This window comes from Suncus etruscus, chromosome 4, assembly GCF_024139225.1.
Source record: "Suncus etruscus isolate mSunEtr1 chromosome 4, mSunEtr1.pri.cur, whole genome shotgun sequence".
Classification (NCBI taxonomy): Eukaryota; Metazoa; Chordata; class Mammalia; order Eulipotyphla; family Soricidae; genus Suncus; species Suncus etruscus.
The window spans coordinates 5,579,152-5,591,218 of NC_064851.1; the positions used below are offsets into that span (position 1 = coordinate 5,579,152).

Sequence of the window (12,067 nt, forward strand, 5' to 3'; positions counted from 1 at the left end):
ATATATTTTCTCTCTGGTCTTGATGACTACTATTTTAAGCTCATGTAGAATAAACATTCACTCAGCTCTGCATTTTTTTTTGGAGCCAAAAAATGTTTTTCTTCATCTCTCAAAAATAATTTTTGCGGGCCCGGAGAGATAGCTCAGCGGCGTTTGCCTTGCAAGCAGCCAATCCAGGACCAAAGGTGGTTGGTTCGAATCCCGGTGTTCCATATGGTCCCCCGTGCCTGCCAGGAGCTATTTCTGAGCAGACAGCCAGGAGTAACCCCTGAGCAACGCTGGGTGTGGCCCAAAAACCAAAAAAAAAAAAAAAAAAAATTTTTGCTTGGGCCACACCTAGGGGCACTCAGGGATTACTCCTGGCTCTGCACTCATTCCTAGTTGGCTCGAAGGATCACAGGGGATGCTGGGGTTCTTGACCCCAGGTTGGCCACCTGCAAGTCTATCGCTCTGGCCCCAGCTCTCAAATATTTTCTGATTTCTTCTTCTTCTTTTTTTTTTTTTTTTTGATTTTTCGGGCCACACCCGTTTGATGCTCAGGGGTTACTCCTGGCTAAGCGCTCAGAAATTGCCCCTGGCTTGGGGCGACCATATGGGACACCAAGGGATCGAACTGCGGTCCTGATCCTTGGCTAGCGCTTGCAAGGCAGACACTTTACCTCTAGCGCCACCTCGCCGGCCCCTTCTGAGTTCTTCAAAAGCTCACAACCAAGCTTGGGGCTAGCTCAGCAGAAAAAATAAAAATAAAAATAAGGTCAACTATGTAGCATTTTCTTTAAATAAATTAATTTAAAAAAAATAAAAATAAGGGCCGGGCGTGGTGCTAAAGGTAAGGTGCCTGCCTTGCCTGCGGTAGCCTTGGACGGACCTCGGTTCGATCCCCCGGTGTCCCATATGGTCCCCCAAGCCTGCAACCTCCTGTGGGAGACCCCCCGACCCTCGGGGGTGTGGAAATGAAGGTTGCTAGTTATTAGTGGGTTCACTCGAGCAGAACCGACCTGTAAAGAAAAACTAGAGAAATTAGTAAGAAGGGCCCTCAAGACAACGCATGCTGTTCAAAAAGGGATTTATTGTCGGGGGGAATCAGCTTTTAAGGGCTGAATACGTCAGAGGGTGTTACAAGTTTTCTACCAATTACAACTGTGAGCACTCATTAGCATAAGCTGGGGGCAGGTAATAGGGAGGGGCAAAGAGGTAGACCTGAGCACATGTTTATACTAAGAGAGTTTATATAGAAAACACAAGATCCAAACAGAGTCCCACAAATTCCACTCAGCAAGCACAAATAAAACATCAGCTGTAATCCTAGTAACCTTTTGCTAACACAAAGACAAGTGGCTCTATATTTTTCTTTCTGGCTGGATGTATTAAGCTGCTTTGAATTACTTTAGTATTTGTCTATTTCCTTTGTTCTCAAGGCATGGGCGCCTTTGGTCACGTGGGTGACCAGATTAGAATTACTGAGGTGTCCTATGTTCTAGGTTTCATTAGCTAGGCTCCCCACACAAGCCAGGAGCAACTTCTGAGCACATAGCCAGGAGTAACCCCTGAGTAGAGCACATAGCCAGGAGTAACCCCTGAGTATTACCGGGTGTGGCCCAAAAACCAAAAATAAATAAATAAATAAATAAATAAAAATAAGGGGCCAGCGTGGTGGCGCTAGAGGTAAGGTGTCTGTCTTGCCAGCACTAGCCTAGGACGGACCACAGTTCCATCCCCCGGCGTCCCATATGGTCCCCCAAGCCAGGAGCGACTTCTGAGTGCATAGCCAGGAGTAAACCCTGAGCGTCATCGGGTGTGGCCCAAAAACCAAATAAATAAATACATAAAAATAAAATAAAATGAAATAAAAGGCCTGCCTTTAGGTCAGAGTGGTGGCTGAAAGAGATCAGTACAACTGGGGCTAAAGGATAGCACAGCAGTAGTAAGTAGTGGGTTTGACTCGCACATGGCTGATCCCTAGCATCTGGTATGATCCCCGAGCCGGTCGGGACTGATCTCTTGGTTTCAAAGCTAGGAGTAACACCTGAGTTCCTCAGGGTGTTGACCAAAACCAAAAAACAAACACACACACAAAGATCGGATGTAGGCAGGAGAGATAGCACAGCAGTAAGGTATTTGCCTTGCAAGCTGCCGACCTAAGACCACAGTGGTTCAAATCCCGGCATCCCATATGGTTCCCCGAGCCTGTTAGGAGCGATTTCTTTTTTTTTTTTTTTTTTTTTTTGGTTTTTGGTTTTTGGTTTTTGGGCCACACCCGGCAGTGCTCAGGGGTTACTCCTGGCTGTCTGCTCAGAAATAGCTCCTGGCAGGCACGGGGGACCATATGGGACACCGGGATTCAAACCAGCCACCACCTTAGGTCCTAGATCGGCTGCTTGCAAGGCAAACACCGTTGTGCTATCTCTCCGGGCCCCAGGAGCAATTTCTGAGCAGAGAGCCAGGAGGAACCCCCTCTGAGTGCTGCAGGTGTGACCCAAAAGTCAAAAAAAAAAAAAAAAGAAAGAAAAGATTGGATGTTTGCCTTGCATGCAGTTGACCTAGGTTCAATCACTGGTATCCCATATGGTCTCCTGAGCCTGTCAGAAGTAATTTTTGAGTGCAGGGCCAGGAGTAATCGGAGTGCCTCTGGGTATGGCCCAAAAATAATAACGAAAACCAAAATCAAATCTTACATTGCAAGGTGTACACATCCCTGGCACAGAGTTATCTACCACCCAGCCAACCATCTTTTCTTTCTTTTTTTGGCAGGGGTGAGAGACACCATGCCCAATGGCATTCAGGAGTTACTCCTGGCAGGGTCCGGGGCATTTGCAGGGAGAGCATTTGCCTTATGTGCTGTTGACACAAAGTTCGATCCCGGCATCCCATATGGTCCCCTGAGCCTGCCAGAAGTGATTCCTGAGCATAGAGTGAAGTAACCCCTGAGTGCCACAAGATGTGGCCTGAAACTCACCCCCAAAATTTACTCCTGGAAGGTTCCAGGGACCATGTGGGATGCTGGGGATCAAACCCAGGTTGGCCTATACAAAGCCCCTCCTATCTCAGCCCCACTGTGTGACCATGGACATGTGACCGCCTTTTCTGGGCACATCATTAAATGAAGGAAGAGTTTGAGGGAAGGCAGTATCTCTGGGGTTCCTTCCTGCTCTGATCTCCTGATCAACATCCCCCCAATCCCGTCCCCTCACTCCCATTAGCCTGACTGGCTGGGCACTGAGATTAGCATCAGAGCAGAGTTGTCCATCCTCGGTAAATGGATATCACAAAAGCTGGGTACCAGAAATGGGCGTGGTCTCTTCGGGGTGTGGTCTGGTGGGGGGGCGGGGAGGTCAGGTCAGCCCTAACTGGGGGTTCCCTAGGGACTCCAGTGGCTGATCTCACAGCTCTTGGCCTCCTTCAAGGTCCAGCCAGAAGGATGAAGGAATTCCAGAGAATTTCCTTCCCTGTCTCTGCAGCAGGACTGGGGGTGGGGGGTGGGCTAATTCCCAGAGGAGTGGGATCCTTGACTTTGGGGGTGCATGAGAGAGAACTCACTTTCATCACATATGAAATCCTCCAACTGGTCCCTGAATGAAAACTGTTCTTTATTCTTTAATCCCCAGAAGGGACTCGGGGCTGAGGGCAGCCCCAAATCAGGACTTCCCTTTCTCCTCCCCAGCCTGATGGCCCAAGCAGATGTGTAGGCGTGGGGGAGGAAGAGAGGAAGCACAGTCAGAAAGCAAATCCTAGAGCTGCCATTCACACACAGAGGCCCCAGGTTCCTGCCACCCAACACCCATCACGTCTCTCTTAGAGGGACAGTGAACTCTGAACAATCCCTAGCTTCATCAGGAAGAGACAGGCTGGGGGACCCCAGTGGTGTGGATTCCCAAGGGTAAACTGACTGAGCTAAAAGGCTGGAGAAATTTAGGGGTTGCAAAACAAATCTCCCCTCTGTCTCCTGCAGCAGACCCTAACCCCTCCCGCTCCCGTTTACAGAGTGGTAAAATGAGGTAAGCAGGAGCAGTTACTTCCTGGACCACCCTAGAGAGGGCAAAGTCGGGCTGGGCCCAGGACCCCAAATGGGCCTTCCCAGTGCTCCCCGGCCCTTACCCTGACCCGGCAACCCCAGAATGCAGGAAACATTTCTTCACACTGTATTTTTCAGAATCAGGGGAGACACCCCAGAATCTCACTTCGGGTGGGAGCCCCAGGGCAGTGGACCAGGGCTGAGCTGGGGGTACCTCAAGTTGTACCCTTGAGGGGCCTAGGACCCCTCCTGACATGCCCCTCTTCCTTGAGCAGGCAGAGGGACCTGGGGTGGGGAGACTAAAGGAAGCTGGGGCACCAGCCAGGGTTGAGGTTGGGGAGACCTGGGAGGGGAATATGCACCAGCTGCCCGAGTTGATGGCTGGCAGTTGTGGGGATCTGGAAGAGAGGCAGGGCAGTCTCTCTAGGTCTGGAAGTCCCCAGGACGCCCTATTGTTCTTGGGGTTGGAGGTGGGGGCCAGAGAGCTTGGATTATGGAGGAAGGGAAACCACAGTGTGCTTCTCTGATCGGCATCACTGTGGGGCCACCCTGTCTTCCTTTGTGGGTGCAGAAGAGGTTGAGGATACAGAGGTTCCTGAAAGCCCCAATATCCGGCTCCCTCATTTTGCCCAAAGCTCTGGGCACCGCCCTTCTCTCAACCTGGCTCCTAAGTGGAAAGTGAGAGATTCTGCAGGGCCCCCTCCCCCTTGAACCTCCCTTGAACCTGCCAGGGAGAGGGGATCCCCTCTAGCATCCATCCTCAGCATCCTTCAGGATCCAGGGATGGTGGTCACCCCCAGATTCGGAGCCAGCCCTTTCCAGTCTGCTTCCCAGCCCTGGACTTTGGCAAGCTGAGTCCCTGCCTCTCTCGGAATAAGGTTTCCCATTCCTTTTTTTTCCAGCCATCCAGGGCCGACCACCCTGCTCCCTCCTGGCAGCCCCCATCTTCCTGGATAACTTTGCCAAGACCTTGTCACTCCATCCCATCCAGATGCTGCCTCAACAGAAACTAAGAGCAAATGGGGACCAGAAGGGTTCATCTTTGCCTGACTGGCCTGCCCACTGCACTGCCCAGCCCCTTAACAATCACTCAGTGGTTGATGACAGCAAAGACTTCGCAGAGGCCTGAGCCCCGGCCAGCGGCTGGCAGCCTGGGGCCTGGCACTGAGCCCAGCCTTTCTTTCTTTCTTTCTTTAGCGAGAAGAGAAGTGTGGCCAGCCGCAATCCCTGCTTCCTGGGTGGGGCCTAGGCCTGCCGCGAGGGGATCCCACCCTCTGCTGAGTCCCACAGAGTGTGGGCCAGGCAACAACCTCAGGGATCCCAGTCCAATTCTGGGGGGGGGCGGATAAGGGGAACCCTCCACCCACTGGGGTCTCTCTCTCTCTACTTGCCCCCTGCATTCAGCTTGCTGACTCCAAGCCCCCTTCCTGCCAACTTTTGGTCCTAGCTCATCCTCAAACTATTTTCCATTGGCTTCCCCCAAAAGCATACCACAGGACAGTTATTTTAGGGGGTAGGAGAATTGGGGGGGATGGGATCAAGATGAGAAGGCGTGGCTAATAAGGAAGGGGGGGAATCCACCATTCTTGATAGGCCACAGCCAAGCTTCAAAATTCCACGGACTCCGCCTCCAGCCCCATCTCGACTTCCAATTGGCTGAGCTCCTGGGGGTGGGGCAGGACTCACCAGCTCTGGTGTCCACTTAAAAGGGTGGGAGCGGTCCCAGGACCCATTTCTCGGGTGGAGTCTTCAGCCCAGGCGGTGCCCAAGTCTCTGAGACATCCTCCAATACTCCATCATGGCTTGTGTGAGTGGTCCCCTTCACCCCAAAGCCCAGGGAGGGTTTGGGGGAGAGCAGAAATCTGTGACTCATTCCTGCTGGTCAGGTATCCGGGTCTGAGTTCCAATCTTTTCGCCTGGAGCAAACGCTTCCTGCATTCCAGCTCTTCTCTGGGCCTTGGTGGCTCTGTCTGGAAAATGGGGGTGTGCGCCAGGATCCTCCCCACCCCAAGCCTTCTTTTTTTAGGAGGGTGGTTTAGGAACTTCTGGATGGCTCCAGGGTCAGACAGTTAATCTAGGCCAGACAGTGACACTCTGCAGTGCTCTCAGAGAGAAAGCGAGTAGGAAGGGTGTGGCTGGCTGGGGAGGGGGGTGTTCTTTGCTGCCGCCCCGGCTAAGATCCTGTGCCCCTCCTCCGCCTAAGAGCCTCCAGTTGGTCGTTGGTCATCTGTCCTCTCCCTGCAGCTGTCCCCAGGCACAAGCCGAGTCACCCTCTGCTCTAGAGAGCCCTGAATGATCGCCAGGGATCTGGCCTCAGGCCTGGCTGGCGAGCAGGTGGACAGAGTGGTTTGTTCCAGGCTGGTTGGGGGCCAGCTGGGGGAGCCCTTTACCCCGCCATGCTGGGAAGCAAAGGTGCACGGGAGAGGCAAGAATTTCCCTGAATTGCCAGGGGCAAGAATTCAAGTTTCTGGCAGAAGGAACCCCTTGCAGTTAACTCCTGGCCACCAGGCCCTCTGGGTGGTGGTTTGCTCGGGCCCTGTTAACCCTGAGCAGACCAGGCCGCTCTCAGCTCAGTAGTGGGGCATTCTTAGGTGCTCCAGAGGGTCCTCTGCTGAAGACTCTGTCCCTCAGCCTAGAAGGGGATGAGGGGCCCAGGCCTGAGCCCCAGGCCGCAGCAGGCCCCTTGCTTCCTCAACCTCTCACTCTGCAGGACAGGCAGAGCCACTGGCACTGAGCCGGGCTCTCTAGGACATGAAGTGACGGCCTGAAATCCTCTCTCTGGATTCTCAGCGCCCCCTCTTCCCAGTCCCAAGTTGTAAGGCCAAAACTCTTTTTGGAGGGGTACACCCAACTGTGCTCAGGGGGTTACTCCCAACTCTGAGCTCAGGGGGACTCATATGGGATGCAGGGGTTCGAACTCAGGTATACAGATGCTCAGGAGACTGTAAGGGATTCCAGGGACAGAACCCAGACAGGGTGCTTGCTCTTAAGACTCCAACTGGGTTATATGTCTCTGGCCCCATATAGGGTCAAAACTTTTACTTCTGGGGCCGAAGCCATGACACAAGCGGTAGGGTGTTCACCTTGCTAACCTAGGATGGACCTGGGTTCGATCCCCCAGCATCCCAAATGGTCCCCCAAGCCAGGAGAGATTTCTGAGCGAGCCAGGAGGAGCCCGAGTGTCACTGGTTGTGGCCCAAAAACCTTTTACTACTCCCAAGCATGTCTGATGGCAGCGGCTGGAAACTCCCCAGGCTCCTCAAGAAGAGTGACTTACCTGGGACCAGGCAAACTCCCCAAACTCCCCGGGGTGCCCTGGATGGCCAAGAGGGTGGTGGTCCGAGATGGGAACCCACTAACCTCACCATGTGCTATTCCAGCAGGGTCTGGTCGCCAGCAACCTGAACCTCAAACCTGGGGAGTGCCTCCGAGTCATGGGGCAGGTGTCCCCAGACGCCAAGAGGTGAGAGGGGAAGGCTGGGGTGCGGGAGGGGCGTGGGGGGCTGCGGCCTCCTCTCCCCCAGGCGGCGGGGAAAGGGTTAACCCCCCCACCCCGGGCTCCAGGCTGCGTTTTCGGGGTGAGTCACTTCCTCCGCGGGCTTGGGCGCCCCCACCACGGTCGCCCCTTCCCTCCCTTGCGGGAGCCTCTTAAACTAAACCAGCTGCGGACACGTCATCTACCTTGGCTGGCCCCGCCCAGCTGCTGGGGTCCGGCGCTCTCCACTGCATCCACTGCGCCCCCAACTTTCTGTTATTTTCTCTTCCTTCCTTCCTTCCTTCCTTCCTTCCTTCCTTCCTTCCTTCCTTCCTTCCTTCCTTCCTTCCTTCCTTCCTTCCTTCCTTCCTCTTTTTTTCTTTCTCTTTTTCTTTCTTTCTTTCTTTCTTTCTTTCTTTCTTTCTTTCTTTCTTTCTTTCTTTCTTTCTTCCTTCCTTCCTTCCTTCCTTCCTTCCTTCCTTCCTTCCTTCCTTCCTTCCTTTCTTTCTTTCTTTCTTTCTTTCTTTCTTTCTGTCCTTTCCTTCCTTCTTTCTTTTTCTTCCTTTCTTTTTCTTTCTTCTTCCTTCCTTCTTTCATTCCTTTCTTCCTTTCCTATTTCTTTCCTTCCTTTCTTCTTCCTTTCCTTTATTTTCTTTCCTTTTCTCCTTTCCTTTCTTTTTCTTTCCTTCCTTTCTTTTATTTTCTTTCCTTTTCTCCTTCCTTCCTTCCTTCCCTCCCTCCTTCCTTCCTTCCTTCCTTCCTTCCTTCCTTCCTTCCTTCCTTCCATTTTTTCTTTCTTATGTAAATCCTGGCTTTATTCACCAGCACCCAGAAGACCATATGGGATCAGAGATCAAACTTGGTGTGCTAGGCAAATGCCCTACCTGATGTACTATTGTTCTGGCCCAAGTTATTTAATTGTTTGGGGGCCGGTGAGATAGCATGGAGGTAAGGCATTTGCCTTGCATGCAAGAGGACGGTGGTTCAAATTCCGGCGTTCCATACGGTTCCCCGAGCCTGCCAGAGGCAATTTCTAAGCATAGAGCCAGGAGGAAACCCTGAGCGCTACCAGGTGTGACCCAAAAGCCAAAAAAAGTTATTTGATTGTTTGGGGGCCACCCCTGGCGATACTCAGGGGTTACTCCTGGCTCTGTACTCAGAATCACTCTGTCAGCTTGGGGGACCATATGGCATGCTAAGGATTGAACTCTGGTCTGCTCTGTGCAAGGCAAAAAATGCCTTCAGCACTGTACTGTTGCTCTGGCCAGGGCCCAAGTTTCTTGGTCTCCATGTGACCCAGCCACATGACTGCAGTCCCTACTTGGAGCCGCAGTTGATCTTCTCCTAGATCAGTGCTTCTCAATTATTTTAATCTGTCATGCCCCCCTAAGAAGAAGAAAACATTTTTCGTGCCCACCGCGTGACTGTAAATAGTATCTTTATTAAAAAAAAAACTTTAACCTGCAAAACAAACATATATAAAGTAATTTGAGCTGATTTTCTTTGGGGGGGCCATACCCGACGGTGCTCAGGGGTTACTCCTGGCTGTCTGCTCAGAAATAGCTCCTGGCAGGCATGGGGGACCATATGGGATTCAAACCAACCGCCTTTGGTCCTGGATCAGCTGCTTGCAAGGCAAACGCTGCTGTGCTATCTCTCCGGGCCCTGAGCTGATTTTTTAATCAGAGGTGATGTCTGGATTAATAGCTACAATGAGCACGTTTTGTTTTGTTTTGTTTTGTTTTTTGTTTTTGGGCCACACCCGGTGGTGCTCAGGGGTTACATGTTTTGTAATGTATAGCTTTTCGAAGTGGGGTTTGAAGCAGGACACAGCAACTCTCAGTTCCAGAGACATACAGAGACATAAACACGGGGCTTAGCTTGTTATGACAAACAAAGCTCCCTTGATGAAGCTCAAACATCCCCTGGGAGGAGCGCCCCACTATTTGAAAACCATTGTCCTAGATCATGGAGGTAGTGTGGAGAGGGTCAGAGGCTGAGGTGATGCCCATGGGTATTACAGAGCCTTGCTCGCTCACTCTCCCTTGCATTTTCCAAGCCCTCAGGGGCTTCGACTTTCCTTGGCTAAAAAAATTATCATTATTTATTATTATTATTATTATTATTATTATTAATTCATTTGTTCACACAGCTGTTGGTCAGTGGCCCCGAGCAATGCCAGGGCTCCAGGGAGATGCCCAGGGACTGAGACTGGCCCTCCCTGAGGTCATCTAACTAGCAGTTTTGCTTCCCCTGCTGCTGGGGTTGGAACCTAGGGCCTCACTCCTGTGACCAACTAACTGCTCTACTGTCTAGCAACAGCCCCCCTGGAGGGGCTTGGGGGCCCCCACTCATCCCGGGGAGTTCAGGGCCTATTCCTAGCTCTGTGCTCCGGAGCAAGCCTTTCCTCCAGTACTGTGTCTGCGGCCCCTTGACCCTGGAGGGAAGTCTTGGCCTTGACCCAAGTGGCTGAACCTCAAACTCCAGTCTGCCGGGTTCCTGGGCCCGCCAGCACCCCAAGACCCTTTCAGAGAGGCTTGCTCCGCCCTCCTCCCGACCCGCACTGTGCAGACAGGGAAAGAGGCCCACATACAGGGGCCTGGGCTGGCAGGAACGCAGGTCTCCCGCCCGGGGGTCACCGCCTTGGAGGGGGGCCCCTCAGGCCCCCCAGCCACGGGTGCAGGCCCGGGAGACCCCCAGCTCCGCCCTGTGCCCCCAGCTTCGTCCTGAACCTGGGCAAGGACGGCGACAACCTGTGCCTGCACTTCAACCCCCGCTTCGACGCGCACGGGGACGCCAACACCATCGTGTGCAACAGCAAGGACGGCGGGGCCTGGGGCGCCGAGCAGCGCGAGACCGCCTTCCCCTTCCTGCCCGGGAGCGTCGCCGAGGTGGGCGGGGCCTAGCGACGGGGCGTGAGCGTGGTCGGGTTAAGTGGGCGTGGTTAGAGAACGGATGTGGTTTGAACGGGGCGTGGCTGGACCAGAAAAGGAAGCGGGGCGTGGCTATAACGGAGGCGTGGCTGTGGTTTGGGCCGGGGCTAGGAGAAGGGGCGGTGCTAGACCGAAAAAGAACGCTTTGGGCGGGGCCGGGCGATGGGGGCGTGGTTAGAGGCGGGACTGGTCCAAACGGTGTGGTTATGGGCGGAGCTAGAAAATGGGGCGTGGTAAGGGCGGGATTGGGCAAAGACGGGCGGGGCTAGGAGCAGAGGTGCGGTTTGAACGGGGCTTGGCTGGACCAAAAAAGGAAGCAGGGGCGTGGCTAAAACTGAGCGGAGGCGTGGCTGCGGTGTGGTTTAAAGGGGGCGTGGCTGGGCCAAATGACGCATGGCTCGGAGTAGGGGCGGGGCTAGAGGTGAGGTGCGGTTTGAATGGGGCGTGGCTGGACCAAAAAAGGAGGCATGGGGTAGGGCTATGGGTGGGGCGGGGCGAAAGTAGGCGGGGCTAGAAGCAAGGGTGTGGTTTAAACGGGGCGGGGCTGGACCGGAAACGAGGCACAGCTGGGATCAGCGGCCTGGCTGAAACGGAGGCGTGGCTATAGCTTGGGCGGGGCCACTGGTGTGGGTGGAGTCTAAAGGGCGTGGTCGTGCGTAGGGGCGGGGCTGTGTCCAGTGAGTCGCTTATTGCCCAGGTTCGATTCCCCTGGGTTTCCTCCTTAGGCATCATTCCTTCACCCCAAACCTCAGCAGCCTCCCCAGGAGAGATGGTTCTCTAGGAGTCCACAGGATGCTGGGGTGACCCCTGACTGAAGCCTAGGGTGGGGAGTGAGCTTCCCACGATGGGGTGCCTGTCCCTCACGGCCTTCCCTGCTTCCCCACCACCACCAGGTGTGCATCACCTTCGGCAAGGAAGAACTGACCGTCACGCTCCCCGACGGGTACTCGTTCAAGTTCCCCAACCGCCTCAGCCTGGACGCCATCAGCTACATGGCCACCGACGGAGACTTCAAGATCAAGTGCGTGGCCTTTGAGTGAAGCCAGCCCGCCTGCCCATGGCCCCTAATAAAGGCAGCTGTCCATGCTCCCCATGAACCAGTCTCCTGCTTTCCACCACCAGATCCCCATGTCCCTGTCTGTGTCCTACTCCCTTCTTCTCCCCTGGCTACCACCCATCCACCAGGCCCAGTAGAGCATGGGGCGGGGGTGCTCCTTGATTGCTAAAACTCACTGCCCTGGGGTGGCTGAGATGAGATGGTGAACCTTCAGGCACAAAGTGGGGAGGCTTTCATGCTATGGCATCTGGAGCACATGGAGGGAGGTGGGAACGGCCCTTCATTTGGGGGCTATGCACTCTCAGAGCCCTATTCCTGATTTTGCGTGGGAATGGGGTATGGGGGAGAGGGTGACAGATGACAGCTTGGACAGGGGTGGCAACGGAGGATCCATGTGAAGAGACCAAGGTTTGGGCACTATCCAGCACAAGGTGACTTCCAGTTCATCCTGCACTGCCCCTTGAGGTGCCATCACCCCAAACTGAAGGGAAACAAGTGGGCATAGAACAAAGATGTCAGGGCCGGAGAGATAGCATGGAGGTAGGGCATTTGCTTTAGACGCTAAAGAATGGTGGTTTGAATCCTGGCAT

The 12,067-nt window shown here is 54.0% G+C and overlaps 1 protein-coding gene across 2 annotated transcripts; it reads left to right on the forward strand.

Moving 5' to 3' along the window:
- Positions 1-5,731: 5,731 nt before the first annotated feature.
- On the forward strand, positions 5,732-11,539 carry LGALS1 (galectin 1). Of its 2 annotated transcripts, none has more exons than XM_049771728.1 (4): positions 5,732-5,819; positions 7,393-7,475; positions 10,207-10,378; positions 11,314-11,539. In XM_049771728.1, the coding sequence occupies exons 1-4, from the start codon at positions 5,811-5,813 to the stop codon at positions 11,458-11,460; spliced, it is 411 nt and encodes a 136-aa protein (XP_049627685.1). In that variant the 5' UTR covers positions 5,732-5,810; the 3' UTR covers positions 11,461-11,539. The 2 variants fall into 2 exon arrangements, with proteins under 2 accessions (XP_049627685.1, XP_049627686.1); XM_049771729.1 differs by having other exon boundaries at positions 5,760-5,819; positions 7,396-7,475.
- The last annotated feature ends 528 nt before the right edge of the window (positions 11,540-12,067 follow it).

Excerpts from the sequence above, each read along its gene's own strand:
- LGALS1 (XM_049771728.1), top strand. Across the intron at positions 7,476-10,206 it reads GTGTCCCCAGACGCCAAGAG|CTTCGTCCTGAACCTGGGCA; the intron begins GTGAGAGGGGAA and ends CTGTGCCCCCAG. Across the intron at positions 10,379-11,313 it reads TGCCCGGGAGCGTCGCCGAG|GTGTGCATCACCTTCGGCAA; the intron begins GTGGGCGGGGCC and ends CACCACCACCAG.